The sequence below is a fragment of the Spermophilus citellus genome, assembly GCF_964194105.1.
Source record: "Spermophilus citellus genome assembly, chromosome: 4".
Taxonomy (NCBI): domain Eukaryota; kingdom Metazoa; phylum Chordata; class Mammalia; order Rodentia; family Sciuridae; genus Spermophilus; species Spermophilus citellus.
In genome coordinates, this window is record NC_138185.1 from 39,651,176 (window position 1) to 39,670,920 (window position 19,745).

At 34.3% G+C, this 19,745-nt stretch overlaps 2 protein-coding genes across 8 annotated transcripts in view; one reads left to right on the forward strand and one right to left on the reverse strand.

Annotated features, from left to right (window-relative positions):
- The window catches only part of MACROD2 (mono-ADP ribosylhydrolase 2), a 2,040,087-nt gene that overhangs the window by 335,819 nt on the left and 1,684,523 nt on the right, over window positions 1–19,745 (forward strand). The window contains exon 4 of one of the 5 annotated variants that reach the window (XM_081290810.1): window positions 15,722–15,915. The exons of 3 other annotated variants lie outside the window; for them this stretch is intronic. In XM_081290810.1, the coding sequence (XP_081146936.1) occupies window positions 15,722–15,804 (83 nt within the window). In that variant the 3' untranslated portion in view covers window positions 15,805–15,915. Of the gene's footprint in view, window positions 1–5,495; window positions 5,626–15,721; window positions 15,916–19,745 lie in introns of those variants that run through there. One more of the 5 variants, XM_081290814.1, reaches the window with a different exon arrangement.
- Window positions 522–13,938, reverse strand: FLRT3 (fibronectin leucine rich transmembrane protein 3). 3 transcript variants are annotated; one of them, XM_081290806.1, is made up of 2 exons: window positions 13,749–13,938; window positions 522–3,994 (listed from the first exon to the last, which is right to left on the reverse strand). In XM_081290806.1, the coding sequence occupies exon 2, from the start codon at window positions 3,941–3,943 to the stop codon at window positions 1,994–1,996; it is 1,950 nt and encodes a 649-aa protein (XP_081146932.1). In that variant the 5' UTR covers window positions 3,944–3,994; window positions 13,749–13,938; the 3' UTR covers window positions 522–1,993. The 3 variants fall into 3 exon arrangements, with proteins under 3 accessions (XP_081146932.1, XP_081146933.1, XP_081146931.1); XM_081290807.1 differs by lacking the exon at window positions 13,749–13,938 and adding an exon at window positions 5,579–5,688 and having other exon boundaries at window positions 547–3,994; XM_081290805.1 differs by lacking the exon at window positions 13,749–13,938 and adding an exon at window positions 4,997–5,547 and having other exon boundaries at window positions 548–3,994.

Below are 19,745 nucleotides of genomic sequence, written 5' to 3' on the forward strand. Positions count from 1 at the left end.
AAACCTCTTGGAACACATGGCAGATTTCTTAACCATAATAGTGGTAACGTATTTTGTAGAACATTGTACAGTTTTCACACACCTCATCTTATTTAATCCCCTCCTACAACTACTCTGTGATATGGGAGGAATTCCATTTACATGTGTGTAAACTAAGCCAAGAAAGGTAAGCCATACCTGCTAAGTGGTAGATATAATATTTCATATCTTTTGTGGTTGACTTAGATTTCCAAAAAGGCTATTTAAAAAACACATTATTTTTTCACAGACCATCTTTAAAAAGCATCAGTCAGGACAATATCAGTAATGCATACATTGCCCTGAATCAATTTCTGAAGTTTTCCATTTATAGAATATGTAAGTAAAATTTTAAAAAATGAATTTATACATGAAACACTCACTCTTTGAAGTAAAAATAATACACAACCTCAAGATATTGCTATTTTTTTTATTTGTAGCCAACTTTTATTTTTATGCCTAGAAAAATACATGGGGTGTTTAGGACTAATGTGCTGGCCAATTTGCTACTTTAGTGATAGTAACATAATCCCAAAAGCAAGCACAATTATTCTGTACTTTTTTCTTAAGTTTTATTCAGCAATAAGACCATAATTTTTCATATTTAAGTAAGTATGAAAAATTTGTCGAGTTTTAAAAGCTGAATACATGTAGCGTTGGATCAAGGCACATACAAGACTGGCCAAAGGGCGTACAATGCACTTTGGTTTTTCATTGAAAAAAAAATCATGGCAACAAAAAATGATATGGTTTTTTAAACAAGTAATAGCTCACAATTCAGTAGGAAGCTAGAAAGAAATGTTACATTACAAGTTTATTATGTAATATCTGGAAAACTGTGACAGTAATGGGCAGTATTCTTGATCATTGTGAAAGTAAATTGGACATTTATGTACAGTGTTAAAACATTTCACATAGACCAGATCTAAATTTGATTTCTAGTGTTTATTTTTCTTTTAAATTCTCCCTTACTTAAAGTTCTACTTTCTCTGGATTGCTGAGGGAAATCACTTATGGTTATGCTATCTTTTCAATATGCATAAAATTTCTCTTTGATATCTCTTATGATAAAAACATCATAAACACTAACAATTTTGTGTTTAGAATTCAATTTTCAAAAATTAGGATGGTACAGGCAAAACCAAAATGCAATTCTAGTATTTGTGTTTATTGCACTATATAAGTCTAAGTTTTCATTTCTTTTAAGTATAGATTTTCCCCCCTAACTTAGAAGCACATTTATATTATTGTTTTTGTGAAGTCCTTTATTCTTAAAGCTTTGTTGACAATGACTGTAACAGGAGACTTCACATTATTTTTATGCCAGTTGATATATATTCAGTTCAGAAGATATGCTTAACTTAAGGATACTTAATTTGCCTAGAGTAAAAATGGAGATATGCAGCAAGTTTGATATTGCCCATTACTTCACATATTTTGATTTATTGACTACCACTGGGATAATACAAATTTAATAATTGAAACAGTATTTCATAACTATTTTGAGATTTAATTTTTCTCATTCAGCCAGTTTTTATTTTTACATTTTATTAATACCAAAGTGAAAAATGGCCTGTGCTTATACTACAAGGATCTCATGTGAATGCAGTCCTGATTGTTCAACACAGCAAGAAAATTCACTTTCACAGTCAACAAGTCATCTTACTCAGTAGAACACAAAGTAAATGGTTTATAACTTCAATATTTGCAAGGAAAATACAGTACAAATTACTAAAAAATACTAAAATATAGAATTGTGTTCAGGCATCTCCACTACTTCAATCGCAGCAGTAACCTGAAATTTGAAACTTTTAATAAAAAGTTCTTAAATATAAATTATATGGCAAATGTACAGTACATTGCTTTCTCAGTCTTATTTTTTTTTCCAGTGTTTTGCAGTAGAACAGGGTTCCTACCATCATCTCCCTTAGGTTTTAAAAACCCTGAAGCACAGTCTGCTGCAGGTCCTGCAGCATCATGAGTGTGAGTGATCTGAGTCTGGAATACCACTGTCTCTATAGCTTCGGTTACTACTGCTTTCACTGTGATTGTTTTTGTACAGATTCATTCCATTAGGAGGAAATATGGTGTGTATTACAAACTCCTCCTTTGAAATGGGTTCATTGCTTATTGGTAACATCTGAAAAGAAGTCTCCCTGATTTCCAGGATAGAGTTGTCTTTCTTAGTGCCAGCTTCTGCATAGTCATCCTTTCTTCTCCTCCCTTTGCTGTAAGCACAGTTCCTTGAGAAGAGTGACCCATTTCTATGAACATACCAACATACTAGAGCAAGAAGGGCAATTGTCACCAGGGCCACAGCCCCACCAATGATGGCAGCCAAAGGTAAATTGGGGTTTTTGTAAGGTTCTTTCTCTTGCTCTCTATTGAGTGTGGTTGTAGGATTGTACATTCGAAGGGGTGCAGTTTCAGTCTCAATACAAACAGGAGTTTCATCAAATAAGTAGAGGTTACTGGTTTCCATGGGAACCATGCATACTCTATAGGGTGAGTCAGGTTCCAGGGCTGTTACCAAGTATTCACTGCGTTCCCCTGTTACGATTGTTTCTGTTATAGATCCAAATGCTGGGCTATGGCCCAGCTTAAGCCAGCTGAGTCTTAAAGCAGTCATAGGTAGAGCAAGTTTCCAGGAGATATGAATTGTGTCAGAGGTGACAGATTTCACAGTAATTATAATAGTTTTTCTTGAGGGACTCCCTGTAGTTCGCTGATCCTTAGTGATCTTGGGGTTCTTAATATCCGGTTGTTTGGTCACTGGAGCTGGCCACTGTCCTTGAGCAGGATACACTGTGTTGGGTACTGCAGTGGTTATCTGAATCGTGCTTACAATCCCACTGTCTTTACAATCAAACAGTTCTGCATTGAGGTCCTTGATAGCCATTCCACGAACTTTCTCGGGAGCTTGGCACATGAGCCCACGCACATTGACCTTCACAGGTAGTGACTGTAACCAGTCACGTACCCATTTCATCTTGCACCCACAATACCAGGGATTGTTTCGAAGAATCAATTGGGTTATATTGTCCAAATCATCAAAGATACCCTGAGGTAAATTACTTAGGTTATTGTTGGACATATCAAGTCGGTACAGCTGCCTTAGGTAAGAAAAAGCATTTGGGGGCACCCGGTTGATGTGGTTATCTTGAAGGTAAAGCCTCCGCAGGTTTGTGCCTGGAAGGTTTACTGGTGCAGCAGTCAAGGAATTCCGTACCAGTGACAGTTCTGTTAAGTTAACTAGGTTGAAGAAAACTTTGTCACCTAAACCATGGTTGTTCAACAGATTTCCATCTAACACCAGACGTTTTAGGCTAGTGAGACCTTGAAGAGATGGTGATGAAATAGTGGATATGCGGTTATCATCCAAGCGTAGTTCCTCTATAGTCCTGGGCAAACCCCAGGGAATTGTGCTAAGGTGATTGCGGGATAGGAAAAGCAGTCGGAGATAGTTACTGTCTCGGAATGCACCCTCTTCAATGCTAACAGCAGAAACAGAGTTATCATCTAAATGCAGTTCTTCCAGATATGGAATTTTTGAAAGTGAATCATAAGTGATGGTTCTTATGTTATTTTCTTGCAAATGTAACTCTTTTACATACTTTGGGAGGTTGGTAGGAAATTCATCTAAACTGTTGTGGTATAGGTATATTCTTTCTACTTTCAGCAAGTTTTTCAAATCTGAAGGAATCCCAGCATTATTTATTTGGTTGTTCTGAAGGTAGAGAGTTGTAGCATCCTCTGGTATTCCTGTTGGAATGGATGTCAGAAAACGATCATTGCAGTAAATGAAACCCGCATCACAGCGGCACACAGATGGACAGGATTTAGCCATGACTGATAGAGGTGCCACTTGAAGAAACAGCCCAATTTTAGTCCCAATGAGGAAGAGGCTCCAGGCTGGGCTGATCATGGTCAGCAATGTTGAGGTCTTTACACAAAGATTTTCTGTTACTTCAGAGCCCTAAAATGGAGTAAGAAAAGAAAGAAAATCATCAGACTCCCATACTGAAGAGAGCCTTTAAAACAGAGATAACTAAAGCATTTGTGATCACTTTTAGTATTTTAATTGTTTAGACAAGGGCATATTAGGAGTTATTGGTTGTTAACAATGAACACAATCATATAATCAACCTCTTTACCTTGAATATTTCTGGTATATAAGTTAAAAAGCATCATGTCCCAAATGTTGTGCTCTTGAAATGTTAAATATAACTAGAGTTTTATTAAATAGTCTAAAGTATTTTAATGATATTTAATATTAATTTTACAACCAGTCACTAATCAAGCTAATCAAATTTTGAATGATTTCTCAATATTCATAATAATTGACATAGGAAATATAATTTGTTATAAAGATGATAATTTCACTTTTCTTAAAAAACCAAATTTTTATTTCTAATTTCTTATTAAGTAAAAGACCACAGTTTGTACAAATGGGTAATAAAAACAGTCTATTCTTTTACTATTTAGGAATAGTTTCATGCATCTTTAGATTCTCAGTCTCCTTAAAGCCAATCATTTGATTTGATTATTAATGGAATTTCTCTTTCTTGGATTATTAATAGTAAACCTTGCTTAAAAGCAAAAAGAATAAAAAAGGAATCTTTCATTTATTTAATTTTGGGAATTTCATAGCTAATATGTGCAGCTAATCTAAATGGAAAATTCTAATTCATGTTAAAGTATTCTTTTCCTTGGATTTGATTTTGTTATGTTTTATATTACATGGTTTAATGACTTTATCCACATTTTTACTTATTTTCTAGCCCATAACATGTTTTCGCAATTCATTTTTTTTTGTTCAAATTCTAACCTAGTACATGATTCAACTTCCCCCATGGGTTGGTGATTTATAGATTTATACCAATCTATATTGTGTCATATAAACTTTTCTGCACTTTTAGATATTTATTAGCCTTTATAATTTTAGGCATGAAAATAAAACACTTAATATTTTTCCTACCTTATTTAACGATGTGAGTAAATTTTGCGTGGGTGAAAGTCCAAATGCACATATATTATTTTCCTGGTGAGGGGCTGGGACTTATAAACTCTTGTTTAGTCCTTGGAAATGTTCTTCACTGTTTATTCAAGAAATCCTATGCCGGACACACCTCCAGGTCAGGTTCACTGTTGTCAATGAACACTCCAGCTGCGGTTCAGCATGGTGGGCAAGCTCATTAAAGTGGGGGCCAGAAACAATTCAGCTTCCTGTTACTATGTAGGACACATGGCTTCCTATATATATATATATATTTTTTTTTTTTTTCTTTCTGATAGAGTTTCTGTATGAAGGTTCCTTTTGTGTAGCTTAATTCCCTTAGTAGAACTTTCCCTCTTTGAAATTCTTATTGGCTCTTCTGTGCAATGTGGGCAGAGATAGTAACTTCAGATCCTCATGAAGAAAGCCATTCATGATGCTAGGGCCTGTATAGTAATAGGTTTTTATTTTTTTTTTTCAGGCAGTTACCCCCTACCTTTATTCCCATCCAGGATTATCCAAGTATAAACTTTGTACAGTAGCTACATCCTGAGGTATGATTACCTGCTGTGAAATAGCTATTTTCAGCTTTTGCTTCTTGCTGCTTTCTCAGAATTTCTGGTGCAGTCACGTTATACAAGAACATGTATTCTCTTTTAAGAGGTAAGAAAACAATTCATATATTCTTCATGGAAAGAAAAAGAAGCATACTAAATTTTCTTTATAGTTTTCTTCCTTAAAATATACTGGTATTGAGCATCTCCTGTGAAAGTAAAAGGTTTTAATGAACTATTAATAATGAACTTGAAAAAATTAGAGAAATTGCCTAGAAATTTAATTTCAATTCTTTCTTTAAGCAACACATCTTTAGTATAGTAGCTGATGGAAAGGGATTTATTGAGTGCTTTGTTTTTATGCTTCCCAGTTAGCTGTATAAATAAAGTAGGAGATAATATGACATTGTCAGCCAACAGATCGTCTCTACCCTTAACTGATTCGTAGCATAAGCCCCTTTCATGACTTTTCAGGATAATCTTCATAAGTTCACTTTAAGTCTTAGGCATAAAATGATAAAATGTTTAAAAAGAAAAGAACAAGTATATGTCAAAGAGGTGAGTAAATATTTAACAAAGACTTTTGACAGAAGTGCCATGGTAACTTTTTGAAACATTTGACCACAGTTTTACAAAAGTTATACAATCTCCAATTTGAAAGGTTGAAAAGACTTTGCTTTAATGCTTTTCTTTTTATTTGCTTAGTTCCCTATTTTATTCTTTCTGCAGGAAGAATTCCCAGTTGCAGAAGGTGGACACCATCACCTTCCTCTTTAGGGGTGTGTCTGGGGGCTCCTTAGTGATTTTGAAATTCTAGGCCCTCAAGTGTTCTTGCCTAAAAGGTGGCATAAAAGTTCAAGTTAGTTTTTTAGGAAAATACTACTATAATTTTCTTTTCATACAGTGAACTTGGAAAATCTGTATTTGGAATAGAAAGGACACCCATATAATGACCTCCTAGAAAGCATATCAAAACCTGATTGGGCATTTCTCTCTAGGCTAAACATGAACATACAAATTTCCACTAATGTACTTTTCATTTCTGAAAGAAGACTTGACTAAAGAGACCAGTGATTTTAATGATGATTGTTCTGCCATTAACTAATATGCATGAGGATTTTTAGGGCTAGGATTAGGTTGGTAGTTCAGTATCAGTGATGCAGGGTCACCCACTCAGATGCTTTCTCTACATATATGCTTTCTCTACATAACACTTGAGTATCATGGGAATATTTGACCTCAAGATTAAGGACTAAAGTAGCAATTTGCTTCTCTGCCAACTATTACCTAGTGTCCAACAAGGATGGCATCTGTTCCAGAATTTAAACTCTCTACTGAATATGTATGTTAAATAATGTCATAATTTTGTGATTCTGGTTCTTTTGAAAATTCTGTGTCTTTCAGTCTACCACTTGATGCCAATGCCATCAGACTTTATTAACAGAAGAAAAGTTGAAAAAAATTGCATAGAATTTATTAGGGCAACTTGAAATGAAAATGGCAATAGATAAAGAAGTCTCTAGTGAAAATTGCAAAGTGTACACAGAGAAAAATTTTAAATGATTTATTGTTTAATGTGAGAGTTTTGCTCATTATTGTGGAATTATCTTGTAAACTCTTGCTTTCTGTTTGTGAAAATAGAAAACCAAGCTATTGAAATTATAATTACAAGATATTTTTAAGATCTTTTGCTTTAAATATTTTCTAAGCTGTAAAATTAATCAGCATATAAAATAATGTGGTTAATTTAAATTTAGAAAGAAATACTGTAATGTAATTGCATTAGAAACTAATTAAAATTATTATAAAGACAACAAGTGAGAACTTGCTTAAAATCACTAATAGTCAAACATTTCTTATATTCAGGAACACTGATAAGGCAAGACATAATCTAAAGTGCAGGTGAATCAGCTGAATGGGAATTTAAAATCTTTGATTGTCCCCAGTCATGGCAGATCACAACATATCCAAAGTGATGATCATAATAATGAACAGAGATGAAGCATCTCCATTTTAATTTTATATCTGGTTTTACAAAACCAGGCTCTAAGAATATGTATTGTTTTTCACATTTGTAACCCAAAGAGAGAAAGATATATAAAAACTAAGTTGGTGTGAAAAGAAGAAAGATTAATTTGTTTATTTTACCTGTTTTACATTTGTGAACCGGCTTCCACTGCTGTTTGATATGCAAACTCACATTTTCCATTCACACAATAGTAGTAATAATGTTGGATTAACAGAAAAATGAAGTCTCATTAAGTTCGTGGAAAATGTCCTTTCCAAATTGCATTAAAACATAAAACAGATTTCTTAGGAAAGGATTCTCTTTCACAAATGAAGATTTTGCTTAGAGCTTCTCTCACTTGCTCATATTCCCTACAGTTCAATTTATGTTTGACTGAATTTTTTAATCATCTACCCCTTTATATTTGAAAATATAGTGCCAGAGAGGTTTTTTTGGCATATTAAAAACTATAATGAATATCTCTCTATCAAAAGAAAGCAATCTGACACAAATATTTCAACTTCCTCCTTTCTGAGCTGGTTCTCCAAATCCACAGACATTGTAGTTGAATGTGAATGATGAAAAGAAAATGACCCCCATCAGCATGGACACTGTGGCCAGGTTTCCACAACATCGACTTCAGAGCTTTTCTGTCTGCATAGGCTTGAAAGAAGCCATTACTTCTGAACAAAAAGCAATCGATCTTTTAGAAAAATATTGTTAATGGGGTGACTTGGTGGAAAAATGTATGTGGAGCCTGGTTACTTAGAAGAATGTTTTAAAATTATTTTAATGGAATCATTTAAGTATATAGCACTTAAAACTAGCAAAAAGAAGAAACCACATAATCAACTTACTGGTGAATCAAAATTTTAATAGGGATCCTTCTATTCAGTGTCTTAAAAAATTGCAGAGGCAATTGTTTTTTTGCATTTATAATGTAATCATCAAGTCTAAAAAGTTTCCCTCTAGTTTATTTTCAGAATACACCTAAGAAAACATTCAAATAGATGAGGATGCTATCATCTTGAAATATTTTAGGAAAACTAATAGAAATTAAGGAGTCATATCTGAAGAGAAAAGTGATATTGAAATAAAATCAAGAACTTGAGGCAATCTGCATATTTACATGATTTCTTCTCTGCTAGTACAATATTTTTGATAAGGAAATATTTGAGAGAAGAAGGTATTTCCCATGTTTTGAGAATACAACTTATACTAAAATGAAGATAGATGATGATAGTGCTAACTTCCTAAATGCTTTATTTGGTACCTTCTGTTTAAGTTGATTTTGATTTGACTTGTTTGATTATTAATCATTTTTGTTTAACAATCTTAGGACCAAGTATAAGGTTTTAAATTTTGGGTTTCTTTTTATTGGAACTTTAAAAATATTCAATCAGAAAACAGCATGTAGAACTTTTAATCCAGAATAATTGCATTATTATTTGGAATAAAATCTTGATATTGAAGAAAACCCATGCTTAATTTATCCAAGTTTGTGAATATTTCTAGGTAAATTAGAACTTATGGCAGTCATCATCTAGAGTATAAGGAAAATAATTCACTTATTAAGCTTAAAATTTTTTCTAGAAAGCTCAAAAAAATCAACAACCTGTGAACGCAACAACAAAAGGTATTTCAAATAAACTATGTATATGGTTAAACTGAAAAACTGGAGAATTTCAGGTTAGTTGATAGTGACAGCAAAATGCTTTCTAAGCAGCCTGCCTGGTAGTTAAATTTTCCACGATCATCAGATTTCAGGAAAGTTCCAATTCTTTTGTTTAATGCCAGGCAAGCAGAAGGACCTCTAACTCTCCTCTTGAGAGTCATGAAATCATAAGGGTTTGCTGAGAGGCAGAGAAGCAAGTATTCCTTTTTTATACTTGGCTTTATCCACACTATTTTCTAGCCTGAAGAAGGTTTTGTTTTGTTTATGGAAAATAGGGGCTAAAAGTTCCAAAGCAAAGGATTTTTACTTTCTCCTTTCATGTTACTGGTTCTTTTCCCCAATGAGTTTGTGATGAATGAATGTAATTCTGCTTCATTTATTTTGGCTTGTAAAGTTAAATCAAGCATCCTTAAAACAAAAAAGGCAAACTGAGATGTTATCTTTCATCATAGTGAATGTTCTCCTTTTATGATATTAAAGCCAGACTTAATGAATTAAAGAACCACAACTTGTAAGAATAAATAAGATGTTAATATAGCGGGTGGTGGAGATAAGTGGTAGAGAGCTTGGAGCAGGGACATGCTTTAAGTTTGTGCTGACTTTTGAGCAAGTGTAATTAAAAGGGTGCTTACTTTTGTTAAAACACAAACTTTTTTTTTATTGCAAATCTGAAATTCCTCTTCCAGGAATTGTGTGAACACTATTTGGCTTTAAATTTCTAATATTTAAATTTCCATACACTAGTTCAGCAAATATTTATTTAAATCAACCATGTGGCAAGCACTGTGCTAGTGGGTGAGAACATCTAAAATCATAAAATACATTTTTTCATATCCAAGTAGGAGTAGCATATTATTGATTTAAAACAGATGAAGAAAAAGAAAATCAACAACACATAAGTTGATCAATCTACAGTCCAGTGGCACACATTAAAAATGGTGTTTAAGCAAATGTGGTCTGTGGGTTTTCTCTCCAAAGTTACCAAGGTAACTTCTGCACATGTAAAGTGAAAGAATAAAGAACAAAAGCTGTCATTGTCCCATCAAGTGAGAGCAATTTCTCCCTCCTTTCCTTTAAACAGACTCATACCTGGAGAGAGCTTTTTTTATATATTACTGACATTTGATTTGGGGCTAGGAAAGAGATTATGCAAGTGTAAACAAATTAAACTCTAGCTGTTGCTTATAGTTTATTCCTTTGTACTTAAAATCTTTTCTCTGGATTTCTTGTTAATAGATAAAACAAAATCCTGAAACATGCTCTCTTGTACAGTATAAAATGGCTTTCAAAACTGTCTTTTAGTGTGACGTTTAACTAAATTTAGTAATGTTATCTGCATTTTGAAAATGGAAAATGCTTTCTTAAATGTATATACCTATATCAGTTATTAAAAGGAAGACGGCTCTTTTGGAAGATATTTACTAATCATCTCTTTGTTGGAAATAGGTTTGTTGACTTTTAGTAAATTTTTGAAATGGTAGGATGTTAGAAGAAGACAAGAAATATCCCTTTTTATGCTCTGAAGAGAAAATGCCATTTTGAGGATTAATATTGCTGAGAGATTTACTGTAGAGTTTTTGCCCGCTGGGGGGTGGTACACTCTACCAGAACACTGCTTTCAGAAGCGGCAAGTCAGATGTTGGCTGCTGCTGGCCAGTTTTTCTCTGGTTTAATTACAACAAAGCCTCCTGTTGAGAAGAACAGTGAAGGCCTCTGGGGCAAAAGGTGGGGGGCAGGAGGGAAGGAAAAAGGAGGAGAGAAGGAAGGGGAGAAATCAAGGCCTTTGAAAAATTTACAGAACCTTATTTCCCTAGTTGACTTCATTTATGGTGATCTTCATTTGAAGTGAGACCATTATTTATAATGCTTTTTAAATAAAGTGGTATGAATAAGAGAATATAAAACGGGATTTATTCAAAATTTTAAAAGTTAGCTCTGGATCTAACGATTAATCACATTCTTTGTTAAGTAGCCCACCCACCTTAAAAAGGGGAGGAGAGTTGAGAATTGACTGAAATGGCAACTTTAGATCAAATATATTTTAAATGCCAGATTTAATTTAATATTGGCATGAGCATTGGCATAGCAAAACTAAAAAGCAAGAAAGAAGAAACACCAACATAATATTAAGACAAGGCAAATTCCCAGCTACTGATTTTTTTTTTTCTTTTTCGCTACTGATTTTTGTTGGGCTTAAAATTGTTCAAAATAATGCAGAAAGAAGAGAAAGCCTTAGGAATTATGGCCAAGAAGAGCACAGAAAAATCTCATTGCACTGCATTGCATATTTAAAGCTGATTATTTGTATTTTTCATCTGGAGAGACCCAATGTTCATTAGGGTCTTGTGTCCCTAGGCAGAAGATGCTGAGCATAATTGGAGTTTCTATTTGATTGGGCAATATAGTCTAGAGAAGAAACTGGGGTAAAGATAATTAATAGCTTGCTAACAAAGTCTGACAGCCACAAGATTTCAACCAAATTTATTTCACACTGCTTCATTTAGCTTTGAAAAAGTTTTGATAGAATTGGAGGCTCCTTAATTAACACTTGAAAGCAAAAGAAACATACCTTCTATTTTGCTGCCACATTTAGTTATGACAAATTTTCTTACTGTTTTTCTTCTTTTTGATAAAAACTTTATTTGCTGCCCAATTATATATTTCACAACTTTATGTTTAGGAAGTCTTTAATTAGGTCTTTTGAACGTAACCATAATTGATTAAAAAAGCAAAGGGGTGTGTAGAGAAATGAAAAGCCCAATTAATAACTGATAGATGGTCTACTGGAATATAATATTAATGAATTCATTATGTTTATTCATTCACTTTGCTGATCCTTAGACCTGATATATTTTGGCAGTGCTCTATTTAGGAAAACATTTAACTGTAATTTTCTTAGTTAAGTACATGCAATCAAATTTTTTTAACCCTGTTTTAAAATTCAGGCTAATAAATACGTGTGTGTGTGTGTGTGTGTGTGTGTGTGTGTATCTGTGTGTCCAAGTACATATATGTTCGAAATTAAGTGACATAATCAACCTTCTAATTAAAATTTGATATTTTTATTTATATTTGTAGTATAGTAATAATAATATTATTGTGGTACTTTTAGGGGATTAATTTTTCTTTACTCATTTCCAAAGAGATGAGGATTAATCATCTGTCACTTTGAGCAGGCATAAGTGATTCTACCTGAAAACAGACAAACTCATTCCTTATGTTTATACTGGTCATGGCATTTTTATGTAGTTAGGGATAAACGAAAGGCATTGCTACAGCTGAAGCACTTTTCTAGTGGATTTATTCATGTTTTAAGCAAGTAAAATAACACACATGTGCATTTAAAAGCAGATGTATTTCTTAAGAAAATTTAAAATAGTTGATTTTTAAAACTGTTGGAGAATTTGGCTCCATAATTGTAGAAAATCAATTTTTTCTTTTTAATTTTAAATAAATTAATAAATACCCTACAGATGTTGGGAAAATATGGGCCTGTTGCACTCTTTACCTCTATGCAACCATTTTGTTTCAGACCTAATTCATTGAAAAAAAAGATTGAGAAGATACTTTTTGAAAGCATTGTAGTATAAATGCATTTGTTCCAATGTAAGATTTTTTTCCATTACGAGTTGCAAGTGAATGGATACTCTGCATATCCCACTCGATGAGGGCGCTACTCATTTATTCTTTTCCCTTCTACCCTGAACTCATTGCATACATCAAAAGCATAGCTTTCTGGGTAGCTTTGTTAGTTTTTCTGAGTAGACTTAGCCAGTTACTATGCTAGTCACATACTACACTTGCCCAAGCAATGGATTTTGGCATTCTACTAGAGGGGGAATATGGTTTGGAAGAGAATCTCCCCCTCCTCTGAGTTGAATTCACTAGTTGAGATTTGCAACCCTGAAATGCTGGAAGGAGCTCTCGCAGGATAGCAGTGCAAGCTTTAAAATCTAGGTGTAGCTGTTAATCCTTTACAGAGGCACATAAGTCTCCAGGAGAAGCTTGGCTTGGCTCGCTGTGAGCAAGATGTATGCTTTTCATGTACTGCGTACTTATGGGCTGAGGGATTATCGATTTCCTTTCACAGTTGTAAAAACAGCAATTGGTGATCATACCACACATACAGTACACACCAAGTTAGCAAGACCTTTCACTTTCCTATCTGTAAAAAATCCGCCTTGTATTCACTAATATTTAACATTTAACTTTCCAACTTGATGTTTTCCATAAAGCCTTTTTCAAATATCAGTTACTCGAGGTAGAAAGTAGCTATTTATTATTTTTCAAAAATGAAAGGTTTTAAGAAACTTCTTGCATTTGGTTGTCTAGTCAAATTTTTCCTTGCTGGCTTGCACGCACATATATTGCTCTTACTAGTGACAGAGCAAACATCCCTGTTTGGATTCCTCATGGCACTAAGTCGTTTCTTTCTAGGGAGTAAAACCAAGCAAACTTTCTGGGACAATCATAAGAAAAAACACGGAAAACACTTACCAGGAAGATGAGAAAAAGCAATCTTATGTACACGTCTGCTGTAGCTGTAATTCCATTGACTGTGAATTGGAGTAATAATCCTCCCTCGTCTCCCAAACACAGCGTCCAGTCCACACAAAGCCAACGGCAGCTGCAGCCTAAGCTTGCCCTGCTTCACATCACCCCTGCGCTGAGTGAGCCAGGGAGAGCATTCCAGTTTACTGCACACAGCCCACCTCCAAGTCTGAAGTTTAAAGCTTCACCTCGCAGTGGTTGAAGAAGGGGGTGATGTCATAGATGGGCAGGACTTAGCCACGCTCTTGTTCAGTGAGGTAACTGGATAATCAGACAGATGAGCTTTGCAAACGCTAGAGGGGGTGAGAGAAGCCGGAATGAGGTGCTCAGCCTGCCAAAGCAAAAATGCCATTTGGTTTGTAGGCAGCCTTTGGAATCTCAACATTTTCTAAAGTTTACTACTACAAGGCAGTGGTAGCATACTTAGAAAAAATCCAAGTGTGTTAGAAGGATATTTATAAGATTACAATAAAAAACCCCAGAGATTTCTGTTTATTTTAAGCCATCTGTATTGAAAAAAAGTTAACAAAAATCAAGTTTTTATTTTTCACTAGTTGCAAACATGTTGTAACTGGAAGATACAGGCCAGTAATCCCAACTAAATATTTATTCTCAAATAAGTAGAAAGCTTATTCAATAACCAATTTATTTAAGGGAAAGGGGATAGGAATGCCATTTTTTTTTAAATGAAAGTTTATAGTCTGTTTTTTTGGAGGTAAAGAAGAAGTTATTGTTCTACACGTTTTAAAAACAATGAAAGTTTGTCCGCCTTACTGAGAACTTAGTTGATATTAGGTAATTTATATTTAAGAACCTTCCCTAAATACAAAGTTTAACAAGGATTAAATAGAATATTTTCCTTTCTGATATATTTCTGCTGCTCTGAGCATGGGTTCAGATATAAACATATTTTAAAAAATCTTTCAGGAGTGGTTTTTCCTGGATTAAATCATTTTATTTTAATTTAGGTACATGAGTAAACACGGGACAATTATAAGACATGGATTTTATAAATTTCTATGCCTACTTAGCAAAATTATACACTTTAATGTTCAATTACAATTTTATAGACTGTTTTCTGTTATTTGGTCAACAGTTACTTTCAACTTGTATTCCACCAAGTTAGTGCATTTTACTTTACTGTTGATGAGAAGATTTTGCTTTATATTTATCTAGAAGGCAATTTCCTTTATTTTTTTTATTTGCTTTATTCTTAGAGATTCATGAGCTTATTCTCTCTCTCTCTCACTTTGGCTACAGTGGGTATTGAACCCAGGACCTTGCACATCCTTTGTGCTTTCTTAAAGTCCTCAGAATGTTTCGGGAGGCCAGCTAGCTATCTTTCTCTCTCTCTCTCTCTCTCTCTCTCTCTCTCTCTCACACACACACACACACACACACACACACACACACACAATCATGGTCTCTTCATTACCTTCATTTAGTTTATTTATATGCTTGTTTGATAGCTGTTTCACATTATGTGTTCTCCTCCAAGAATGGAGGATATCAAAGTAGAAGGTGAATCCTTGATGAGAGATGTAATGACCCCTATTGTTCTATGATTGCACTTTTGCAGTCCTCCCAGGACAGACCCATTAAATCCAGGAGTTTTAGAATTCTAATGTCTATTGAAAAGCCAATTGCTTAGAACTGTTAAGTAGTACGATTTAAACTGAGATGCAGCTGCTGAATTTTTGGAGAAAGGGAGGTGGGACTAACAGTTAATCTCTTAAGAAAGGGTGGATTCTTTTCTGTTACTGCAAAACAAACACATGGATTAAATTATTTTATAAAATATTTCTTTCTAGAAGCCATTTTCAGATGGGAGTTCTATTTTTAAAGGAAATTTTTGCCTGACCAAATTCCTCTGGGTTTATATTCATATTTAATCAGTTTTTCTTTTTTTCTCCATTCAGGCAGGCCTTCAACAGAAAAGAAGAATAAATGGGCCATTTGGGTTAAAGGTATTCAAAAGAAAATGTACTGGCCTAGGAGTTAGGACCTCTGAAGGTTCCATTCCCCAGGCTGCCATTTGTTATATGACTTCAAATACCCGCTGTGGCCTTTGGTTTCTTCACATAGGAAATAAAAACAGCAAGAATTTATTAAATGCCAATTATGGATTGTTGCTTTTTTTTTTTTTTTTGCCTTTTAAACTGAGGATTAAAATGTAGAAGGGAAGGTGTTGTGAAAAATGTAATCTATACTAGAGGTACTGACTTTAGAGGAAAACTACTCTTTAAGAGAGCCGTGGTTATCCTACCATCTCCAAAATTATATATTCTTGATGGTTCCATTTTTCTTGTCACTTCTTGCTTTGATCAGCCACCTGAAATTCTGCCAGATGGAAGTGAATTCATAATAGTATGTGCCCATTTTGAAATAGTATGTATCACCTTTAGAAGGGTTAAGAGTACAGGGAGTTACTTCAGATTGCTTTTCTACTATGTTTCCTAAAAGAGATTAATTACCATAGAGGATGAATGTCCTGGTTGAAGGGGAAGGGAGGCTGACAAGCATGATGCCATTTAGGCTGTGATAGAAAGGAAGGGAATGGATTGTCATAGCAGGAAGAACTCAGCTGAGTGTGCAGAAACCAGTGTAGTATAAAGTTTAAGTACATGGACTTCAGAATCCTGTATTCCCAGGTTCTTTCTTGGCTTTGCCACATGACCATAGACAAATTATTTAATGTCTTTGAGTTTATTAGTTCAGTCTCTCAAACTAAGTACCCAATAAAATTGTAGCTACCATTATTAAGATTGGAGCATCTGAACATCTGGGAAAAAAGGACTTTATGAAGTGGGAGAAAAAAGTGCACAAAGATAGGAGAGGGCCAATAATAAATTTCTCATTTTTCAAATTTCCTTTTGTTCTTATGTTTATAGTTCTTCAGACAAGAAATGAAAGTGAGATGGAGGAAAAGGAAATTTTTCTTATTGATTATTTTCTATTGTCCTCATGCATCTCATGACCTCATGTTCCCAGAACTTAAAACTTAGTTGAGTTCTAGTAGGTATTTGGGGTTGAAAAAGTATTTGTTGTTATTTTTCATTTTCTTATGTTTTGTAGGGTAACCTGGGAATCTAACATTGTACATAAGAAAATGCATTTCAGATTGTAAACTGACTTAGAAATGAACTCCAAAATTATTCCAGTTTTTATACCTTAAAAATATTGAAACTTATCATATCAAAGTATTTTTTTTTCTCTGTTTGAGAAGATTTGAGATGTTCCCTGGTGGATAACTTGGCAGATTGGATTTGAAATTAGGTTTTTCAAGCTTGGCTACTAACTTGTATATCAAGACAAAAAATGAACAACAACCCTTACCCTGCCCCCCACCAAATCTCTTTTAGTTACTAACTCCCAGGTGAAAATCATTGTGATGTAATTATTTCATAGAACAATTTAATCTGGGTCTTCCAACTTGTCTATACTTAAGCTACCTAATTCATTCATTCATTCATCATACACATATTCATGACTACTCCTGTAAAAGATTAGGTGATCCCTAAACCAACCCCAAATAGAAATAGTTTTGATTATTTTCATTTCCTTCACTATTATTTATGAAAATAAAATCTTAAAAGATGTTAAAAAAAGAAAACAGTTCTTTTTTTTAATTATTAAAGGTCTAAGACTATTATCAGTTAAGAATTTTTTGGAGGCAAGTGATTAAAAGGCCGAGCCTTATTGCCAAATTAACAATTAGAATTGGCAAGCTCATGTAACTGAGAAGTTCAAATGTGTGGTATGGCTTCAGATAAAACTTGATAGAGTGGCTTAAAATATGTCAACAAGAGTACAGTTTTTCTGACTTTCTGTTCTGCCTTTTTCATTGTGGGCAGATTTGTCAAGCTATATATAATGGAGACTTGGCCCTTCCTGCCTTTCCTCTTAAGTTGCACATATCACTTTCATATCACATAGCTTAGAGTGAGGAGAGGTCTCCTTCAGAAGCTCTTGTATGGAGCCCTGAGGTTCACACTTTGTTTAAACTTTATCACATGCTCATTCCTAAACCTGTTTTATGAGAATGTAGAGATATGCTGGTGAGCTTAAGCCACTATAGGATCTGTAGATAAGGTCAATCTTACTCAAACAGGTAGCTGAGAATGGAGAAGGCATGGCCCAAAGGAAAATGGGGTATCGTTAGTTTGAAAAGGAAGGAATGGGTGTTGGAGCTTAGTTCATTTTCAGAGGATTTGGCATCTGGAACTTGGGCATGTTTTATAAATTTTTGAAGTTGAAGCTACTCTTTTTCTCTTCTTTCTTTCATTTTTAAAAAAGTTACAGTTTCTGTTAAAATTGCCAAAACATAGTTTAAAGATTTTCTATTTGTAGACCCTCTCAAGTCTAGTCCAGTATTTTTTTTTCCCCCTGTCAACAGGTAGTGATATGTGTCAGGACACATCAGTACTACATCTCAGCATGCGCCTGTGCAATGGTAATAAAATATAGAGAGTGCACATTCAGCTATCTGGAATTCTGTGAAGTCAAGCCAGATGCTTAATGCACTAGTTAGAAACTGTACCACTTCTTTCTGAACAATTCCAAAGGGTATTGGAGAAATAATTAGATTTTAGCAGGTCACAGATGCCTTAGAATACTAAAAGGTTTTAAAAATGCTATATTAAACTATTCTTTTGTTCTGGTATTTGCCTTTTATTAGTCAACACTTAAAATGTACCTAAAACAATCACATATCCCTTTTAACTTTATTTCCAAAACATACTGTACTGGAGTGGGATCTGTCATTATAGAACTTGAAACAGAAATCAAAGCAAAATCAGATTGGTTATTTCCCTGTGTGCCTGCCCATACTCTGTTATGCCCTTTCTTTTCCCTTGTGCCCAAGTTAGACTATTGCACATCAGGGATTGGGAGAAAGGTGATTTTAAAATAATAATAAAATAAAACCTGGAAAAAAAAAAGCACCCCTTGGTCTCCTAGAAGAGAAAAGAGGAATTGTAATTCGGAAGAGGTTAGTACACAGTTCTAGGTAAGGTGGGGGCGGGGGCAGCTGGCTAGTGAAAACCTGGAAGCCTGATGATCCCTACTTTCTTCACTCATTGGACATCCATTATGTGGCCATGCATATGGAACAATGTACAAATCCAATTGATCTAGGCTATGATCTTGCCTGGTTTTCATTCCCTGATTCCCTCTCATTCTTTCTTTTTCGTTTAAAAATGCTAAAAACAACAACAACAACAATAACAAATCACACACACACAAAATACTTTGAAATGGTAAAATGGATCTTCATAAAGTAGAGACTTGGGGCAAGAAGAATGAGTCAATCATCTCTATTATTTTCCATTTAGCCCTAGGAAAAGAGCTTCAGCTCTCCGGGTCTCAATTCTCTTATTATAGAGACAGGGATATGGAACTCAACTAGTTTTGCTATTAGGGACTTCAAATAAAGTGGTAGGAGGTCACTACCAAATCTTAGAAAGCACATACCAAGATAGAGCTAAAACTGTGGATAGATGCTTTTCATCTTCATAGTGATGAGTGGAGCCAGATTCAGTTCAAAAGAAACAATCCACTAATGTTAAACTGAGCTGTGTGCTTTGACAATTTATCTTTGGGAAGGAAACAATTTGAGAAATGCTTCTGCTTATTGTTGTGGATGTTGAGATAACAGTCACTAAGCCTGGTTCTGAGATTTAATTACAAATCAAAGGAAAAAGCCCTTATCTTTGGCAATGATTAGTATAAAACTTAGCTTTGCTGGAATGGTTAACAGTTAACAAGAGCAGATCAATGTATGTCTGATTGTTGAGATGTGTATTTACTATATATCATAAAAGTGGGTTTCTCAGAGGCCATATGTGATCCTTTCTTTACAGCCAGCTACTATAACTAATCAGGACCAAAGAGGTCATCACAAACCATCTTTGTGCCACCATTTATGGAGTAAGGATGCTAATT